We start from the raw sequence: 22,367 nt of genomic DNA on the forward strand, positions 1-22,367 counted from the left end.
GCAGTTGACTCCAGCTGACTTCAGGAGCAGCTCCTGAAGCCAGCCAGAGCCAACTGCGCTACCAGGCTGGCTCCGGGCTGCTGCCACTGCCACGTTTCCTGGGGACAGATTTGCAAATCTGGGGACATTCCGAGGAAGGAATTTGTGCAGGGACAGATTTGCAAATCCGGGAACTGGGGACGTCTGGTAACCCTTGTTTGGAAGTATTTGCAAAAAGTGTTGTGGAAAATGCAGCATAGCAATATATGTGGGATGTAACCAAAGCAATAAAACAGAGTAGTATAAAGCTACAGTAAATCTAAGAAAAGGACTAAAAATGCAATCTAGCTGCTACAAGGGGAAAATAATACATATTTATTACTTAAGTAATATACTGTGCAGCTGTACACAGATGAAACATTAGCTGATATTTATATTAATATATTCAACTTCCTTGGGATTTTTATTCCAATCACAGTAGGTAGCAGGAAAAATAAAAACATTTTGCATTCATATTTATATTGAACAAGATTTTTTCAGTAGGCTTAGGCTAAGAAAAGCAAACAGTACTTTCCCCCAGGAAATAGAAAGTAGATATTGAAGTTGATGTTAGTACATGATATTCAGCTGTGAATATCAAGTTGATTCTCATAAAAAGCAGTAGTTTTGAGGATATAAAGGACTAGGCAATGAGTAATATGCAATTATTAACAACATCATCATTATTAATGATGTGTAGAAAATTTTCTTTCTTCCACCATGTTCCGCTGGATATAAATTTAACTTTCAAAAAAATCAAATACTTGTTTTGTGTCCCAAGATTTACTTTGTTAAACCAGGACTCCCATATTATCACATTATGAGAGTTGTTTCCTAGTTCTGCTGGATCTCTCAGTGGCCTTTGATACAATTGACCATAACATCCTTCTGGACCGCCTAGAGGGGCAGGGAGCTGGGGGCACTGTTATACAGTGGTTTCGCTCCTTCCTCCTGGGCCGTGTTCAGAAAGTGGTGGTGGGGGATGAGTGTTCAGACCCCTGGGCCCTCACTTGTGGGGTGCTTCAGGGTTCCATCCTCTCCCCCATGCTTTTTAACATCTATATGAAGCCACTGGGAGAGATCATCAGGGGGTTTGGACTGGGTGTCCATCAATATGCAGATGATACCCAGCTCTACCTCTCTTTCAAATCAGAACCAGTGAAGGTGGTGAAGGTCCTGTGTGAGTGCCTGGAGGCGGTTGGAGGATGGATGGCAGCTAATGGATTGAAGTTGAATCCTGACAAGACAGAAGTACTGTTTTGGGGGGACAGGGGGCGGGCTGGTTTGGAGGACTCCCTGGTCCTGAATAGGGCAACTGTGCCCCTGAAGGACCAGGTGCGCAGCCTGGGAGTCATTTTGGACACACAGCTGTCCATGGAGGCGCAGGTCAATTCTGTATCCAGGGCAGCTGTCTACCAACTCCACCTGGTACGCAGGCTGAGACCCTACCTGCCCGCGGACTGTCTTGCCAGAGTGGTGCATGCTCTAGTTATCTCCCGCTTGGACTACTGCAATGCGCTCTATGTGGGGCTACCTTTGAAGGTGACTCGGAAACTACAACTAATCCAGAATGCGGCAGCTAGACTGGTGACTGGGGGCGGCCACCGAGACCACATAACACCGGTCTTGAAAGACCTACATTGGCTCCCAGTACGTTTCCGAGCACAATTCAAAGTGCTGGTGTTGACCTTTAAAACCCTAAACGGCCTCGGCCCAGGAGCGTCTCCACCCCCATCGTTCTGCCTGGACGCTGAGGTCCAGCGCCGAGGGCCTTCTGGCGGTTCCCTCACTGCGAGAGGCCAAGTTACAGGGAACCAGGCAGAGGGCCTTCTCGGTAGTGGCGCCCACCCTGTGGAACACCCTCCCATCAGATGTCAAAGCAATAAACAACTACCTGACATTCAGAAGACATCTTAAGGCAGCCCTGTTCAGGGAAGTTTGTAATGTGTGATATTTTAGTGTATTTTTGGTTTCTATGGAAGCCGCCCAGAGTGGCTGGGGAAATTATTATTATTATTATTATTATTATCATCATCATCATCAACAACAACAACACATTATCAATGTGTTAGCCATTCAGAATAATACTTACAATATTAACAATATATTTGAAACTTCTTTACAGTAAGGTGCTGGCCTAATAATGCATTTATTTCACACAGGGGCAATCACACTTGAGACTATCTACTCAGAGTAATGAACTTCTGACCAAATTATGTTGACCAGTTGAGATATTTTTGCTGGGCAATGTGCTCTCAATTATATGCACTTCTCCTTCACAGATGAAAGAGCTTGGAGTCATTGTATACAACTGCAGCTGCCTGGTGTTAGATTTACAAAAGATATTTGCCTTGTACAGCTCACTAAAATCCAAGAGCAAAATCCCACCTCTTTGGTCTAAGAGACTGTATGCAGTATACGGCACTGAAAATAAACTGGCCCTTGAGTTGAATGAAACCAAATCAGAAGTCTTTGTTTCGGTGAGTCGCGTTTGTGTTGGTTTGCTTTGGTTTTGTGTCCTTGTGCTCTTTGTTTATTATATTCTTTTTAGACAGGTTGAGGTGTTAAAGCCCTATGTAAGTTCAGGTTGAATTAATATTTTCACATTTCCTCTTAAATAACATCTGACTGGCTCCCATCAACGCCTTAGAACTTGGCTGCCACTGATCTCTGACACAGTCTATATTTTTATTATTTAGAAGCTGTCCACAATTCCAATCTACAGCTGCCTTGCTAAAATGTGCTTAAGAAGAATGAAATGCGTGATGTGTAACACACAAACTAACCACTTCCTGCTCTCTTCAGAACCCATTTAACATTTTTTATAGCTTCAAAGAAGACTACAACCCAATGATTCAGGCATGGGGAGAGAGTATTAAAAACCTCATGGCCACAGGTTAGCCACACTGATTTAAATCTATTTATTTAATTAATTATTTATCTATCTATCTATCAATGACTGCTCCAATAGTCTCCCAGTGGCCAATTTTTTGTGGTACACCAGATTTGTCATTTAAAAAATGAAAATTATTTTAATTTATTTTTTAGTTATTCTAGGTTATTGATCCCATTGGTACCTACTGTTATACAGAAGGTTTTTAAATTTGTCCATTTCAAAAACATTTTTTTTTTAGTTTTTTTAAGAAAACCTAATTGAGGTTTTTTTTTTAAAAAAAAAACTTTTTTAAAGTTTTGGACCACTCTTGCAAGTACAAAAAGCATATTGTAACCTCCTAAGACCTCCCAAATTGTTCTTGCCTACTTCTACACTTTTGCCATTCCCACTTTAACATGTGGCACCTGATTGAGCATGGGTCAAAATGACCCTCAGCTTGAAAAAGCTTACCAGCCCTGATTTACATGAAGGCAATTTCATTCAGTGATTTAAATCAGCAAGAAAAGGCACTTATCCACCTGAACAAAAACATGTCACATGCAACTTCCATTACAGATCCCTTATAACCTCTCTTTTATTAGTTCTTAAGCAAGTAGAACCTGCAAAAATATGGTGTCTCAAGTGTTTCTGTCCCAGCCAGTCAGCAGTACCTTTTCTAGAATACTACATACAATCCCCACCCCACCCAGTTTTCTATTTGTTCCCCCTCCAGTCAGTCAGCAGTCTACATCTACTGAGAATGCTCAGTCATCATCAGGTTTTAAGTCCACCAACCTACAAAGGGCTTGTACCCTGAAGAGCTGTTTTGTATTTCTGCAAGTTCAAGCCTGCTGATATCACCCTCCCATGTGAGGATGGTGCTATTGTGGCTGCATAAGTACAGTCGTACCTTGGAAGAAACAGCCTAGTTCTCAAATGTTTTGGCTCCCAAATGATCGAAAGCAGGAAGTGACTGTTCTGGTTTTCAAACGTTCTTTTGGAAGCTGAACATCCAACGGTGCTTCTGCGGCTTCCGATTGGCTGCAGGAACTTCCTGCAGTCAATCAGAAGCCGCAATTTGGTTTTCAAACGTTTTGGAATGGATTCCGTTCGACTTCCAAGGTACGACTGTATCCACATGTAGAATTACAGAGCTATAGACTTTGAAGGAGCCACGAGGATCCTCTAGCCCAGGCATCCCCAAGCTCGGCCCTCCAGATGATTTGGGACTACAACTCCCATCATCCCTACCTAACAGGACCAGTGGTCAGGGATGATGGGAATTGTAGTCCCAAAAAACATCTGAAGGGCCGAGTTTGGGGAATCTCTCACCTAACATGGGGCTAAGAAGTTTGCTGTTAATATACAGGACAGCTCGTAGCCATCAGAGAACACATTTCTGGATAAAAAACCCACCAACAGTGTGCATACATTATCATGTGGTAAAGAATGCCAGCAAGAGTATTTTACCTTGTATGTCTTGACTACCTCTTTCTCCTTTTTATGCTTTGTGCCTGCGATTTTAAGTCTGGGTGCTCTATCTTCAGCAACCATTGTGGTATAGTTGCTAAGCAACAGAAAATCATCTCTCTGATAAACACAAAAGAACATGTACTTTCTGTGTAAGGTCGTGGAAGCTGCTGACTGCTTTTCAGTATTAATGACTTTACTGTTTGAATTATTTATTATTGCATTATTATCACACAGACAGACAGGGTGTAACAGTGATCTAGCTATGGCACACACCACACATGCCAGACTGGGTATAATTTTTGCAGACAAGGAAGAAAGGGAATGGAATAGAACCTTTAAAAAAAGTAACACAATGGAAATTGTAACATAAGCATTGAAGGCTTAGCTTGCCAGTTGCATTAAGCCAATAATAAATTTTTCAAGTTTCATAGAACAATGGCTTTCAACAGCAACAACTATCATTATCTTGCTCAACATGTACCTGCAGATATAGATGGTTAGCCCTAATTTGAAAAAAAAATATGATTTTTGACAGTGGTTTGGTTGCAGTAGCTTCTGTGCAGGAATGTCAGGAAGTTGTTTTAGCACTTTAAAAAGTTAGGATACACATGCTGGCTCTTTATGGGGGTCTGTTTAAAATGTAAAGAATACAAAAAAATCTATTAGGTCTTTTGCTGGGTCTACTTGATCCTACATTTCAGTATCAGAGATAAGGGTTGTATTCTTATTTGAAAAGGTTGGGCTGAATCCTATGACACATCAGACAGTAACTTCCTCAGATTAATTTGGATGTAACTGCTAAACATTTTTTTAAAAAATGAGGAAGTGTAATAGCATTTGTATTAATTCTACGCTGAAGAAATATGAAAAAGTAAATCCTATCCTTTGTACAACTTCTGATATAAATTTCAGCCTTTTTATCTTCACAGAATTCTCCCAAACTCCTATGCCCTAAGGACAGGGTTTTGGATGTTGATGCTATCTATAGTGTTGTTGATAATGCACAACAATTTGTGTACATAGCTGTTATGGATTATCTGCCTATTATCAACATCACAAATCAAACAAGGTTGGTGAATACCGGAAATCTACATTTATCTGACAGTGTACCAAGAGATAAAAACTGTTGCTTCTGAAATCGACATATATTTAGAAATTTCCATGGGGCAAAGATCAGTAGTTCATTTCTTCTCCTGGATGTCAATGAGTTTGCAAATATCAAATCTAGAGCAGGGAGTGATATAAATGTAATTGTTACAAATCATGTCTGCTCCTGAACAGATATTGCTCAAATAGCATACTAGTTGAGAAGAGCACAATCATGTATTAGATATGGGTCTCCTAACATTAAACAAACAAATAAATAAATAGAAGATGGTAGTTGAGCTTCTCCAATATTCCCCATGGAATGCCCTCCCAGCAGATGTTAAGGAGATAAAGGTCTACAAACATTTTATAAGACTTCTTATGGCAGCCCTGTATTGGGAAATTTTCAGCGTTTTATTATATTTTAATATTTTGCTGGAAGCCGCCCAGAGTAGCTGGGGAAACCCAGTCAGATGGGTGGGGTATAAATAATAAAATTATATATATATCTCCTAAAAATTGGATAGGGATTTTTACTAGTTACTCTGCTCTCTCCATACCCTGAGGTCATTTTGGAAGCTCTTCTCCCTGTGCCTTCTCAATCAGAAGTTTGGAGGTTGTCATAAGTGCTTTTCAGTGGTGGCACTCAGCTATGGAGTTCTCTCCCTAGCAAAGCCCACCTAACACCCACATTGCTATTTTTTTTGTGCCAAGTTAAGACTTTTTTCCTTTTCTTTCAGGTCTTTTAAGATCTGGTTTTAAGTTCCTATGGTATAGTAGTTTTAATCTATATATTTGATGGCTACATAGATTATTTTATTGTGCTGGTTTTCAATTTCAGTTTTCACACTGGTTGTTTCTTAAGCTCATTGTGGTTTTTCTGTACTATGGTTTTATTGATACATATTTTTCTTTTTTTTACTTGTATGACACCTAGACAATTTATTTTATGAGATTCTCATAAATAAATAAACAAAATAATAATTATCAGTTGGAAAGTTCATTGCCAACCCTTTCAGTCCCTGGTATCTCACCACCTAGAGAGTTCCTAATGGCAGTTCTATATGATGCAGCTGGTGAATTATCCTTGAGTTCTAGTCCTCTGGCCAGTCATAATGCAGAACTCTATTCTGCTAACAGCTGCACCACAGTAGACACAGCTGGATGAGGTTCTTGTTTTCTTTAGTTTTCCTTGAGTTAGCAAATCCTTCTTCTCTAAAAATTATGTAAATAACATTGGATGCTCTTTCCCTAGGTATTGGCCATATTTGGATGGAAAGATAAGAGAAGCTCTGATTTTACGCAATATTAAAGTACGACTCCTCATAAGTTTATCAAAAGACACAAATCCACTCACATTTAACTTTGTTTCATCTCTTAAAGCAATTTGCACCGAAGTTTCTGGCTGTAGGTTAAAAGTTGTAAGTATTCCTCATGTTGTTTCTTATAAACCTAAAACAATTTCCAAGTAAATTTGTTCAGCTGCCTAGTGAGGACTCCATGTTTGACTTCAGATAACTGAATTACATTTTGAAGCGGATTATTAAAGTGTAACACAGTATCTTCTTTTCTGTCAACATAAAATAATAACAAACTAGTACCTAATACCTCTGTCTAAAAATGGGCAATCTCACCCATTCAATGCACCTTCTCTGCTTGGATTGCACTTAGTTTTCGTATTGACAATTCCATACTCTGTGGCTCCGATATGTGCCTCTTTTCATTAATGCTAATAATATAAATTGCTCTGAAGAACAGCATATCGCTGAAAAGCATTGGGTTCACAAGTATTTCTTGGCTCCAGAAATGTTGTGTGCATCTTTTACACCTTTTGACTTAATTACATGAAGGGAGAAGCTTCCTCAGAACCTTGCTTCCTTTCTGCCTAATATACACATGCTTCATTCAGACATAATGCTGCTTGATATGAATGCCCCTAGGACTTGTTGCTTTCCCACTCTCCTCATCTAGCATAGCCACAAGGAGGAAATTAGAAGCTTTCAATTCTGTTTTTAATTAACTGCACTTATGACTGAAACCAGGCAAACCGTGATTAGGGTTAACTATGACTGAGGGAAACAAGCCGTCTTCAAACCAGTTTATGAAGATACTTTCCCCTCAGATAGTTAAGTCTAGCCACAGTTTTGGGTGCAGAATGAGACAAGTGCTGTACATTTTCCAGCATATTAAATGCCAGTGTGTGGCCATCATAAAACAATTTTCTCTATAGCTTAGGGGTGCCGAGAATAAAGAACATTCACTGAACAAAAATCTTGTGTGGGAACCTACCAATGTCTTTAAACCATTTATCCATTTATATTTTTTCTTCTTTCACATCTGTATTCAGAATGCCTGGTACAACCCAGAAGAGCAGTGAGCTAGGAGCGGGATATTGCAAGCCAGAAGGGTATATGGGTATTATGTTTGTCAGTAGTCAGCACACATTCTGGGTTTACCTGCAGCTGTACACCTGCAGAATGCTGATGCTGATAGTTTTCTGCCTTTGTCACTGCCTTCAGGTGTTTCCCAGGCATTCCCCCTTCCCTATAGGTCATTACTTACGTAATTCATTGTAGGCAATTAGACACCAGGCTTTTGAAAGCAACCTGTTAATTTCTTTGGAAATCTTCCAGAATGCAATCAGCAAAGGTATAGGAAATGTGTCATTTCCCATAAAATCATTTTAAACTGAGATTAGTTCATGATCTTTTTTTATTCTATAATTTCACTTTTTCAAAACCGGTACGTTATCATCTTTAAGTTTTCCTTCTGCAGTGCAATCAACACATTCTCTTTCACTATCTTGATATTCTTTAATGCAGAAATTCTTTGACCTCGAAGAAGAAAGTGCTTGTTATTTTAAGGAACAGAAGAACTCTTCCCTTCCTAAACTAAATCGCAACAAATATGTGGTGACTGACACAGCAGCTTATATTGGTAAGTAAAGCATTGAATAATCTGATTCCAGGCTGTTGTTTGTACATACGGTACAAATCTAAAATAACAACTGATTGCACAATTAAGAATTAGATAAACTTCGGCTTGTTGGTAAATTTAAACGCAAAAAAATATATAGCAGTATCCATCACCCTCTCACACTCCTTGTGAGTCATTGAAAACATCATGTAAGAAAGTAAGGTCCAGCTACTTTTAGCATAGTGACATGCATAAAGGAAAGCATTTCAATGGAGAAAGGTGAGATTAAGAGCAATGGCTGTTCTAGAGAAAGCTTACACCCAAAGTTACCATATCCTTGTATGTGCTTTCATTTATTTGCAGGTAATTTTGACTGGGTTGGGACCTATTTTAATCGTAATGCTGGAGCTGGCCTTGTCATCAACCAAACAGACACAGGAAACAAGACCAGCATCATCAAGCAACTGAAAGCTGTGTTTGAAAGGGATTGGTATTCAAATTATGCTAAAAGTTCGACCACAAAAATTCCGAACTGTTTAAGCTTCAAACATAACAAAGCAGCAGCAAATAAGACTGCCCAAAGCAATGTGAATTGAAGCCTGTTTTGCTGTTCACTGCAACTAATGGAGAAATAGAATGGGACTGATACTGATCTCCCCTTTCATATTTACAGACAATAGACTTTTTAAACAAAGCAAAAGAAAATTTATAGGAAAAAGCACACTTATATAAAATGTTCTTTAAACTATATTCTCTATACTGAATTATTTACAAATATTAGATTTGTTACTGCTGAAACTGAATGTCATTTCTGCTTTATTGTTGGTTTGGAGGTATCACATTTAAATTTAAAAGCATGCTTTGATACTTTGGTTTTAGAGTTATTCCTACCTCTCTTTTCTGATTAGCATAAACAAGGCAAGTTTGATTACTAAACAAAATTCTCAGATTGGTTGATATTAAAGTACAGATTTTACCCGAAGGAAAAGATACAGGTATAAGCAAGCTTTTTATGATATATCTCCAGTATGTGACCATCCTGAAACATCTTTTGTTTCAGCATTATTGACCTGATTTATTCCATTATGCCCAGTCCAAATGTATTAAAATTTATCTATTTTCTTGTTTTGCTCCAATCATGATGCAAAGGGCACAACTGAATCAACTTTAACTGTTCAGTCAATGGGATACTACTCCAACTGACTCCGATTTCTGACAAATATTTTATTATGTTTCTCTTGCTTCATCACTGTAAGTAGGTATGTTAAAAATATTTTTGTTTTGTTTTTTACATTGGGCAGCAATAGTGTGTATGTAATTTTCTTCTTCAAGGTAGCATATTTGTCAATTTGGGGGTAATGATTACCATTCGACTAAAGTAAACATGTAACTTTGTTTCTGTAGAACTAATATGTACCAGCATTCCTTTGGTTCACCTGCTTTGTTTTTCATGAAATAGGGCATTACCCAGCATAAGCACAGAGCCCATGCATGGAGGCTTCCCAAAGGTCTTGATAGAGTCCTGTTTCCTGCCCTCTCTGCCTACCCTGGCAGTGCAACAGATCATAACAGAGAAAATGAGACATTTGAGCATGTCTCCATGCTCCCTGTCACTTCTGCTCTCTCTGCCTATTGCAAATTGCTTGTGTTTGGAGCATGGGTAATTTTCACGGTGCGGATGATGGATTGCTGGACAGAGATATGAGAAACATGCACAGACCTCCATTTCTCCTAGTGTCGAGCTGCCTTTGTACATACCCATCTGCATACATAGGTAGCTGATAGAAGGTTTTGCAATCGTAGTGCAAAGGGACTGTGCTCATGATGTTTTGACACACATCTGAAATGTCAGCTTTTGAAAAAAGCTTTTAATGGGATACTGATTGAAATCAATTTCATTAAACAGATTTAGCCTACAGACACTGGAGATTCTGTTAGCAAAGAAGCGTTATGGATTCACCCATAAAATGGTGACCCCAGTGCGAGATGTTTCACTATTTAAAAAGTCCTCTTTTTACCATTTAGGTTACCTTGGGGAGGGGGTCCAAATGATTACAATTTTATTTTCTTCCATGTAAATGTTCTTAGGCTCAAGTTCTAGGCATCGTTTTGGTTTAATTTACCAACCTTTCTTTCTTTACTTTTTTTACAATTTCTACCACAACAATAAAATGAATTCTATTTTTCCCTTTAAACAACAGATTTATTTCCTGATATCCAATGCCATCAATGATGCCATTAATAAGTAGCAGTTTGTAATATATCACAATTTGACCTATAGAATTTGATTCTAAGAATCCAGTTCAATTTTGAAATCATAGATTGCGTCAATCCTGACAAGATATTAAAATCTCTATCTATACATCTGTTCACTTCTAGCACTGAAATGCATAGCTTACAATGTAGATGCTAGCCCATGGTAATCATTTTAGCACAATTTATCAGAGCAGATTCCCACTACAAAAGTTGGACCAAAATTAATCTGTGTGACTCTCTCATCAAGTATCAGCTAGTGCCAGCAAGTCCAAACGCGCAATGTTCTTATTGTGGGGAAAAAATATGAATCATTATGACCCACGTGTGGCGTAAATAACAAAAGAATCAGCCGCATGCCTGGATTCAAAATGCAAGGCTAATCTCACTTTCCAGCAGAAGAGAGCTCCCAGCAGCAGAGTTTGAATTCACAAAAGTCAAGCAACGATATAGCGTTAGTAATATAGGTTGTGGGGTGGGACCCTTTATCACATTTAGTCCACTTGCAAACAGCACTCCACTCTTTTTACTCCCCTTGCAATGACCACACACTGTTAAGTAACTGTAAAATTCTTTACTTACAAAAGTTCCAAGGGTCAGATTTATGTATTTATCCAAGCAGCAGCAAGTGCAACATAGGCAGAATACTCTTTGGTACAAAATACAGAAAGATAGCTTCAAACATGTGTTCTAAGCTTGGAGCTTGCTCGGGCATGTCTTCCTTGGTCAGTTACATGGCATAAGGGAGAGGGAACAGAGATGGCTTCACTTTCTTCCTAGTCAAAGAAAAAGGTGTGTGACCTAGCTGAGTCTAATAATCCAGCTCTATGTCTTAACCCACTCATGCATAGTTACATTTGACTGCAATTTCCCACACTTATGCCAATGGTTCCAGGCCAAGGTTGCCAGTGTTTCAGCTGTGCATTTGGGTGGTTTGTTTAGTGTTTTTCATAGTTTATCTACTTGAATGGTGTTTGCTAAATGGCTTTATCAATAATAATGCTGCTGTGAGACTAACAGGCATAAACACACCCAAGTGTAATAATTGTAAGCTACAATCCTAAAGGCAATTATACATGTCTGTGCTCCATCAGTTTTTAAGGAATCTAAATGAATATAGGATTGCAGCCACATACAAATCTCTGGGCACTTAGATGCACAATGAACCTCTGATGCATTCAGCTATCCAGATTCATATCAGCAGGACCAACTGCATTGTGTACACATTCATTTTCAATGAACACAGAAACCAGGCAGAGCTCTCAAGTGCTGAGCAGAATGCTGGATGTGAGGAACAGTGTTAGAATTGTAGCAACGCCACTGTAATAAAGGTTTTGTTGATACAGCATGTTGTCCAAACCACAGAGCATCCTTGGCAGTAAAAAAGAATAGGGAGGTGAAAATATATTTGATTTCAAAGATAGTCAACAAAACATCATTTATTTCAGATGACCTTAGATGAAAAGTCACAATCACAATCCTGCTCACAGTTTTCTAGTATATAAAAGGCTGAATGATATGACTTGAGACTACTGGTGGGGTTTTGCATTAATGATCTTGCAAGCAGAATCCCATCAATGCACTCCCACCAAAGCCTTCTAATTGCTGCTGGGAATTCTGGTGTGTTCTGTCTTATTGCAATATTGATTTCCAAAAGAAATCTGCTTTATTCTTAAATTAATATAAGCTATAACTGTTGCTTGCTAGAAATGTATGCCTTCCAACATGTCGCAACGGAAAACCAGAACGCCAACTTCCGGGGCTGCACTCATAACATGAGTCATGCAACTCCCATGAGACCACAGCCCTGAAAAAGGCAGGATTGCAGCAGCCAAAATGAGACTCCATTTTTAACATGCTTGGAGATCAATATATGGTGCCAATATAAATAGCTTTATGTCAGGGTTTGTGTGCCTCTAGCTCCAATGTCTTCCCCATATAATCTGCAGTAATGCAAGCTGAATAGCTGCAATGTGCTGTGCGTGGGGACTACCTTTAGAGAGTCATCAGAAATATCACTTGGGGCCCAGAACACTGCAACAAGGATGTTAGTGGGTGCTTGCCATGGGATGATGATAACACCTATACTGATGCAGCCACACTAACTGCTAATTCATTTCCAGGAACAATTCAAAGTGTTGGCAATGACCTTTAAAGCTCTAAATGGCTTGGATACAGGGTTCCCGAGGGACTGTTTCCTTGCATTTAAGCATGCCTGCTCCTTGACTGGAGAGGTATTTTCCATTCCCATCTGTTGCTCAGACATAATTGGTAAGGCCTTATTGGTGAGCATGCCCAGATGAGAAATAACTTATCCAATGAGACCTCCCTTACTATTTACCACTGACTGGCTAAAACAGCAGGCATTTGTTCTGGTAGGCAGCTGTATTTTGATGTAGAGCTAACAATTTCTTGTTTCCTGCTATCATTAATCAAAACACTTGTCCACTCTTGGGAACAGCTGCTTCCTGCCATGTTTGGTGTACAATTTTGGGTTGTATTGAGAATGAATAAAAAATGGGAATAGATATGATTTTGCATTAAGACTGCAACCTTATGCAAACTTACCTGCAAGTAAGCACCATTTAATTGAGTGGTACTTTCTATTGAGTAGAAATGTACAGGATTGCACTGCAAAGCTTATAATTATGGTTTCTAAGCATGCAATAGTATTGATGTACGACTGCATTTATCTTCAAAGATTATTGTGCTTTTACAACTCGATCTGACAGATCTGAAGCACTGAACAGATCAATAATTTTGTTGGCTTCTCTTCTTTCCTAAAACTTTAATCATTCCCACTACTTTCCTTTGGATTATTTCCACATTTTAAAGCATCTGTCTTCTAATATGGAGCCTAATATGGAGAAGGTGTTTCTCCAAGCAATATCTAACATGTGCCAAACAAGTAAAAGGAGGCTATTAATTCCTTTGTCTTGAATCCGATTCTTTTGGCATTGCAACCCAAAACTGTGCTTATATTTTGTTCCACAGCGTCATGCTGATTAATCTTTAGTTCATCTGCTGTGACACCTTAAATCCTCAGCAGAGCTAATATGCAGCTAGATATAATTACAAAAATCATTAAGTGGCCATGTTCATCCATTAGAAAAATCCAAATGCCACAGTTGGACAATACCTTTATCTGGACCAACTAAATTTCACAAAATACTGTGCAAGTCTTTTAGTGCTCCAGAACGCTCATTTGGGCTGTATGTTAAATAAGTAGAGGAAAAGATGGGCATGATGTTGGAATGCAAAAGTCTGTCGTTCTTTACAGACTTTGCAAGTTTGTAAGATAACATGGGAGGTGTTACTTACACTGAATTAGGTTAGTCTCAATTAGGTACAAAACCTAGTAGATTTCAGGTTGCACAAGGTCTGCTATTCTCACTACTTCTGTCTTCAACCAAACAGAGCACAGTAATTCCTTTCTAAATTTGTGGATGTGTTGAGTCTGCAAATTCATTTTGCCACTCTTCTTTATCTGTTTCAGTAGAACTTTGATAACTCTTTCCTTTCCAAGATCTAGCTCACAAATAGTCTTTGGAGTTCTACAGATATCAGATTAGTCCTCAGTTCCAGTTACTCCAAAATTTGATTTTAGCATATTGTCCAAAATATACAATTGAGAATGATTTATAGGAGAAGTAAAGAAGGAATTTCATGATACTTCAGAGGATGATGTTAAATCTCTTTGGAAAATGAGAGAAAAGCCCATTCCCACCGCTTCTTTCTTCCTTATCATAGTTTTCGGTGCTGCCATTAGATAATGTACCAGATATTCAAACTGCACCAAAATGCTTCCCTTCATTAAGTGATCTGATCACATGTCTTGACGCTTTCTGGGGATATTGCCTTGGCTGCCTTTGGGCAGAAAATGTCATTTATAAATATTAATAAGATAATAAATAAGACCAAGAATTCTGAGTGCATTCTTATATTACAAAAGGCATCCACCTTAGTCAAACTGATAAATACATAGCTGTGAAGGCAGAATCTCACTGAATCACCAATTATTCAATCATTTGTGGTTTTCTGCTGGCAGTGTTATTTATTTATCATAAGCATGTAATAAAATTCTCAGGGTGCTTTACAATAAAATTCTGTAGAAAATGCACTTTAAGCAAAATATTTATAAATATGTGTAAAGCAATAACTAATACGGCTCTTTAAAGCTGAAGCAGCATAAACAATAGCAAAGCTCATAAAGGATTAAAAATGGGGGGGGGGATTGCATGGTCCCAAAACAGTGGTGTTGGTGAGTTTCTCTTGGGAGATTATTTCATAACTGAGGCACTACCCCTGAGAAGTCACTCTCAGTGGTAGCCACCTGCCTTATCTAAGATGGCAGGACCAGCTGTAGAAGGTCTTAAGCTTCAGGAAGATACATATGGAAACAAATGCTGCATCAAATATTGTACTCCTAAGCCGCAAAGAGCTATAAAGTTCAAAACCAATACTTTGGATTGTCCTGGAAATGAACTTGGTACTAAGATGTCATCTGAATTCCCCAAACCATCCTACTGTGCTGTCACCCAAACATATGCAAAGTGGCAGCTTTGTATGATGCCACTATGCACCAAAATATTGACAGTGCTGCTGCAAGTGAAACCACAGACCCTGGTGATTCCATCTTGTCCTTTATTGCCAATGAAAACATGAGACCAGACCATCCTGACTGTAGACATTGGTCATGTCTACAGTGACACAAAACCAGACAGACAATTAGCCTGTCTGCCCAATTTTTACATCTTAGTTAGTGGAGGAAGTCTTAAGGCTAGGTCCAGGAATAATTTCACAGGGTTTTTGCATGGCGTGAACAGCATATTCTTTTCTAAGAGATAGCACACATTCTGTGGTGTTGCTTAGCCTGCCTCTCAAATTTCTCTTTCCCTTGCTGGAGCCTTGCATGCCTGCTTCTTTAGTATGGATTACAAATACGTGCCTATTGCTGAGTTCAGCAGTTGATTCTTTTTGGCTTCCATATTTATGCGCCTTTATCTTATAATATACCTCTGTGGATGGAGAAGGATCTAGCCTATGCATTAACATAGGAATCTGACAGATTTGAGCCTTATGAAGCGTAAGCAAGCTAGACACTTGAGCTCCCACACCCAGCTGATTTAGATAGGGGATCTTCTGGTTGCTCAGAAACAGGTGCCTTGTCAATATAGTTGTGCATTGTTAGAAACATATTTTCTTCTGTTCCATGTGAAATTCAATTTCTCCTGTCTCCTGTCTCCTACCTTTGGGCTAGAACTACTTCTAGATTGTCACTATTTTGTAGAATGAATTCATCCATATACTGGCAAATTTAGGTTGGTCAATAAACAACAGACATCGTTTAAGAGCCACACAAACTGTAAAAATCAAATCAGGATGCAAGCTCAGTTAACAGGTAGTCTATATCAAGTATAACACAGACATTGCCGATTGTTTGTTTTTAAGAATCTGTTTTAGGTAGAATGATAGAGCAATTCTTTCTATTACAGCTAATGGGTTTTAGGTAGAGTTTGCTTTCTGGGGTACTATTGCAGAATTTGCTGTAAAACAATGGAGTCTCACGGAACCCCGTCTTGTGAGTTAACTTGGCAACTTCATATTCTGTTACTCCTTGGAAGTAACTAAGAACTTCCTGGCCAATATATAGTGAACATCCATATTTGCTACTCCATAGATACAATTGGAATTTAGAATAAAGCTTCCCATTGACTTTTGAAGTCAGGATGTTTTAAGGGAATTAACATGTCTTACTGTACATACACTGCTTCTGTACTTTCACTGCAAAGCAGTCTATAAATCTGCAAAAAAAGTCACTTAAAGACTGTGTTAATTATTAAGCAGTATAAAAATATCTGAAATGAAATTAAAAATAAATTTCAGTAAGAGATTCCATTGGAAACATCTCAAATTTCAAAGTTCAGTGACTACTGTAAGCATATACAGGAATATCCAAGTGCATTATGAGGAACCTCCAGTCAGAATTGCTTTCTTTATTATATTTATTCTACAGGAATTTTTGGGACCAGCCAAGTAAATTAGAGCCCAAATACTTTCCTGTCAATGCCTTATTTTAAGTGGACTGGAACTCATTTGGTACCTCTTTGAATTAATATAAGGCTGACTGCATGAAACCAGGCATTTGAGATTAATTTCTTCATTGCAAATATATGGGAGAACAATTTCTTAAAGGGCAGGCATTTAATGGAATTTTAATCTAAACAACTTCATAGAAGGATGAATTTTTTTCATCTGTTCCATTCAACAAACTTTAATGTACATGTCATATTTTATAATTGCCACTTTCCTGAATTTTCTCACAATCTTTAATAAGCAATTTCTAATTCTTGCTATTTCATAGAAGCAAGACCAACCATTCCCTCTAAAACCTAAATCACAATTTTTCAACACCTGGGAGCTTTAAAAAGAAGAAAAAAGAGTGTCTCCCCCTCCTGCTCATTTTCTCTTCTGTGACATTGACCAACCTTAATACTTGTGCTCCTTCAGGAAAAAACACATGCAAACTCATGCACTGATTGGGGGGAAAAGGCAATGTCTGTCTGTGAGGTTTCAGATATATCTGGAATTGTTTTTGCTTGTTTAAGTGCTGTCACAGCTCCCACAATTTAGAAGCTTAATATATGTGTTATCTTGGCAAGCAGAGAAGGCAATCCTATTTCCCAATGTTGATGGTTTGGGGATAGGGTACAATATTGCACAGGACTGCTGCCTGTGCCCAAGAAGATTGAAATTCCTCACTGACAGTAACAAACAAATCTGAAACAGAACAGCTGGCAAGGTTTGAGATGTGGCACTGAACCTGCTGTTCCCCTCCTCACTATAACCCCACTTAGAATAGCTCTGTTACCCATTTTCTTACTTCATCATTAAGACACAACAAATATCATAGGAATCAAAGACAGGTTTACCTGGCTATTCAATTTTCCCCATCAAATTACAGTGAGATTCATGTGAAGTTAAACTGTCTATAAAGACATCCAATGAGTGATGGATTCTGACACCATCATCCTTTTGATGGGTTGGAAAATCTTTGCTAAACTAGGAAAGTATGGTGTGGGTGGGTGGTTTTTTTTTTAATAACCCAGGAAACTTGTGATTTGCCACAACAACTCCAATACAAACAAATACGACAAGGAGGTTGGGGGGTGCTGTTCCCCCCACCCCTAAATTACTATTTGAAAATCATGCATAGAATTTACAGGGGGAAGTAGTGTTTTGTATAGCACCATAAAATGTATGTCTGTTACTTTATGCATTCTTCTGACATCGAAGAGCAGAGATGCTTAAGCTCTCTTTGAAAACTGCATGGCTAGCTTATGCAGTAACTTGATGTGATAAGATACTGTGTTGTTTTCTAAGACTATAATGTGTAGTTTGGACATGTAGCTAGAATGAGGGTTTAAGAGTTGTGGGCATGCTGCTGGCTACCTGCAGTATCAAGCATTCCCAGGTTCCTTTTAACCTGGATTTGCAACAACCACAACACCGAGAACACCTAGAGAGGCTGGTGGAAATGCACAAGAGGGCGTTATGAAAAAGCATGCATTATTTTGCAGTTTGCTTTTAGTCCCTAAATTCTAGTCCTTTTTATGTCTGAACTATAAGCCTAAGAAAAACACAGTGAATATTTTATTTACTTGAGGCAAGCCTTACAGAGTCTCCAAGCAGGAGTCATTTGCATTGCTTAGACCTGTTGCGTAGATCTGTTTTCTAGTGCACACGATAAATGAAATTTGCCACTGCAAAGTATTTTTAATTACCTCTTTTTTATTTGAGCAATCAATGTGCTGTGATGGGGGGGGGGGAATCGAAACACAGGGCAATTGCTGCATGCTTATATAACACTAGTTTTGTTATGATATAACTTTTATGAATGCCTATGCACTGTAAATGCTTTAATACTAGAATACTGAATGTTTTGTACCCCTTTTTTGTAATTATGCTCTATTTATTGCATGGTTCTTTTCATGGTTTTGTTGTCCCCATAAAGTACAATCAAGGAACATGTGGTATTTTATAACATACAAAGTTCAATGTCAACTTAATTCATTGCAAGACATGGTTGCACCAAGACATTTTAAAGAAACTAAACATGGTAGGAAATGGGCTTCCTACCAACAATGGGCTTGGTTCACAGCAATACATGAGTCCGTGATCTATGTGTCTGTAACATTGTTGATTTTGTATAAATGGGACTAGAGGCCTTATCGGATCCTGGAGACACTTGCATAATCCCGTAGGGCTGTACAGGAATCAGTGTTTGCAAAATCAAAAGGGTAATCTGCAAGAAGGTGTGATCCGTTTGGATAAAACCTGTATATCAGATACATTGGTGCAAGGCCACTTTGTCTGATATAAGAGATAAGGAGAATAAGCAATATCCTTAGTTGTGGTCATAGACATTGCCACACAGCAAGTGGTAACTATTTTGCCTGACATATGCAACTGTGCATAATATTATCAGGAATAAATGTAGTAGAAATAGGTCTACTATAGATCTGCAAAAAGTATTCCATTTATATTGCAAAATAGATAATTTCAAACAGAAATATTTCATTTGGTAAGGCACTCTTGAATATGTGAGGCATTTTTCTTTATGAATAATAATTCTCGGGGATCCGAACAGCTGCTTCAGTTCATGTTCAGTGAAAATTTTGGCAACTTTTTCCTTGAACAGCAGAGTACAGTGGAACCTCGGGTTGCAAACGTGACTCGTGCGGGAGGCACGTTCGCAACCTGCAGCGCTGCGTCTGTGCACATCCGGGTCATGAGTCGGCACTTCTGTGCATGCGCAAAGCACGATTTTGCACTTCTGTGCATGTGCGAGTGCCAAAACCCGGAAGTAACCTGTTCCGGTACTTCTGGGTTTGGCGCGGTGCGCAACCCGAAAACACATAACCTGAAGTGTCTGTAACCCGAGGCACCACTGTACTATTAAGAGCTATGGGATGCTTCTAAAGCAATGTAACACTCAGCAAAGCAGCTCTTGGAGAAGAAATATGCTTGATTGTCCCTTTGGAATCTCAGAACGGGTTTTCATGCATCTTTGGATCCTACTGTATTTCTTACTTTTATAACACATTTATCCTGATCAAGTTTGAAAAACGTGTAAACACAAACAGGTTGAAAAACGTGTAAACACAAACACCACCAGAGTGAAAGGTGCAATTTGAGGGGAGGGGCAAAGACTCTGTACCTAATGATAAGATATATGTTGAGTGTTGTTCCACTGCATGGCGCCCATCACAGAATGGGGAGGCAGAAGGAGGGAATGGACTATCCATCTATTTTGGGTCTAAAGGATAATCAGAGCAAAGGGCATGGAGTGTCCTTCTTCACTCCAGGTGCCTTGGATCAGGGCCAGGGGGTGCAATCATCACTCCACTAAAGTTACAGTGGTGAAAACTGGTTGTGAACTGGGCCCATTGTTTACAGTGTTACTAAACGTAACCAAAGATCATTTGAACAAAAATTGGAATACCAAAGGGTTGGATTGATCCAGAAATAGCTTTTTATTGTATTGATAGCTTTCATATCTGAAAAATCACTGAGTGAGGTGGCCAGAAAATTGGTGTTAAATTTTTGGAAAGAGGGCTGGTAATATATTTATACTGCTGCAAACTAAGTTACCAATGAAATAACACTAAATCAAAGTATTGTGTAATGAATTGATTTCAAGCTGTGTAAGAGTTGATTTTCATGCCGGTACTATTGACTTCTTTTTCCATCGCTTCGATATCCAAGAATACCTGATATTCCATAGAATGTATTCCACCCAGCATTTTGTTCAGGCCTCTGTTTTATTTTCAAAAAGCAAGTTTTCATGCCGAGCAGAATAACTTTCTCTTTACTTCACAGAAATAAAATAAAGGTGTTTCAGTACATTGCGGTGCCTCTTATTTTGGTGCAAAATTAGTGCAGCCTGCCTGCCAATGGCGTGAACTCCCCTGGTCTTTGTTCTGGTCCAAAGGGACTGTTCAGTGGTGAACAAATGCATTTGATTTGATGGGAAATCCCACCAAGAACTGCTGTTCTTGTCCCAGACTGAAATAGAAATGAGAGAGGGAGGGAGACTGTTCCCTGTAGTGATGGCAAAATGTTATTTGCAGACTTATTTGTTCATTTTTAAATTATTTTAAATGGAGCTAGGATCGACTGCAGGTCCCTGTACTGTGCGGTGCATTGCAGATTCTGGATTTTTTCTATGTAGCATAAGCAGGCTCTGCACAACCTTCCCCCTGGATCTCTCTGCTGATCTTCTCTTCCACTGAATCTCAGATTTTTAGATAGTGGTAAAGGATATGTTTTCACATACAGATTTAGTTGCCACAGAATACTGAGTATCTGTTAGTAGGGAGAGGCGGAAAGGAGGGAGGTGGGGATGAAATTAAGGAAGATAACCGAGATTGTGGCTGGTTTGCCAGAATCTTCACATGAGTCTTTCACACTATGACATTTTGCAGCAAGTCTCACTAGTGCATTTAAGAACAGGTAACATGTAAGGGAGACAAGAAAAGGAGCTTGATAGATCAGATGACTGACAGATGATTCAGGAGGCTGTTTCCATACGGACTTGTGGGACCATGCAGACCCCTTGAAATTTATACTTTGTGGTATATTTACTGCAAAACACAGAAAAGGGCTCTTCCTTACACTTGCTTGTTGATGTCCTGCAAAAGTATCCCTTCAACATTTTCTCCCTTTACCATCAACTCTCCAGACAAGACAACAGATAGAAATGAATTGTTTTATTTCAGCCACTTGGTTCCATGCAGTTGAGTTTTCATCAATCCCACCTACTTGCTTAAAGAAATTATGTTTCTTGGCTTCCTCAACACCACTGTTAATGCTCTTGGCAACAAAAAGCTGGATCCAATACAACTGGCTCCCCCCTTTTTTTCCTGTTCATTAAAAGGGCAGCTCATTAAAATTACATAATGAACACTAGTCATAAGTTATACACTTGACCTGCAAAAACACTGTGTGTGAATGGTCTGCCGCATTGGCAAATGAGAGCAATTCAAATATCCCAGACAGGTGAGAAATCAGTTGGGGGCATTTGTACTCAGAAGCAACTCCCAGTGAGTTCAGCGGGATTTACTCCCAGGAAAAATATGCATAGGATAACAGCCTTAATTCTCTCTATATTGAGTGTTACCAGATTAACGCCGCACACTCAATCTCTCCTCTTTCTCCAGCAGTACTTCCTTTCGCCTACCCTGAACCTACAGGAAATAAACTCCTGCATAGTTATTTGTTTTAAGCATTTCATCCTGTCTTTCCACATATGCACCCAAGGCAACTTATTAAGTGTAAAACAAATCAATACTATACCTATAGCCTAATTACTATTTTCTTGCTGCGTAAAAGCATACTTTATTCCCCATACTGCAGTCAGCAGTGCAGTTGCTAGTTAACTGATGGAATCCACTCCCTGGGGCATTTTATTATACAAGAAGTTCCAGCTGTTTCAGAGGTGGCATTCGATATTTTTTACTTAAATTGGTTTTTATGACATGCTTGTAAGCAGAGGATGTCAAGACCTCCTGAATCTTGAGTAAAAGTCTGCTGGCAGTGAATGCAGTTGGGGGAGGGGGAGGGGAATCGTCCACCAGAAACTGCATGATGATAAACTCCCTCAAGTAACGGCTGTTAATGATTAGAGGCTCACTTGGGCATGAAATTAGTCGTTTCTGGCATGTGCGAATAATGGGCGGAAGCC

General features: G+C 39.0%; 1 protein-coding gene across 4 annotated transcripts in view; it reads left to right on the forward strand.

The window, feature by feature from the left end:
• The window catches only part of PLD5 (phospholipase D family member 5), a 109,427-nt gene extending 88,898 nt beyond the window's left edge, over positions 1–20,529 (forward strand). For all 4 annotated transcript variants that reach the window (XM_081905824.1, XM_081905825.1, XM_081905826.1 and 1 more), the window contains 5 exons: positions 2,301–2,498; positions 5,296–5,435; positions 6,708–6,873; positions 8,275–8,389; positions 8,732–20,529. In XM_081905824.1, coding sequence (XP_081761950.1) covers positions 2,301–2,498; positions 5,296–5,435; positions 6,708–6,873; positions 8,275–8,389; positions 8,732–8,964 — 852 coding nt within the window. In that variant the 3' untranslated portion in view covers positions 8,965–20,529. The remainder of the gene's footprint in view (positions 1–2,300; positions 2,499–5,295; positions 5,436–6,707; positions 6,874–8,274; positions 8,390–8,731) is intronic.
• The last annotated feature ends 1,838 nt before the right edge of the window (positions 20,530–22,367 follow it).

Source organism: Podarcis melisellensis (genome assembly GCF_964234715.1).
Source record: "Podarcis melisellensis genome assembly, chromosome: 3".
NCBI classification, from domain to species: domain Eukaryota; kingdom Metazoa; phylum Chordata; class Lepidosauria; order Squamata; family Lacertidae; genus Podarcis; species Podarcis melisellensis.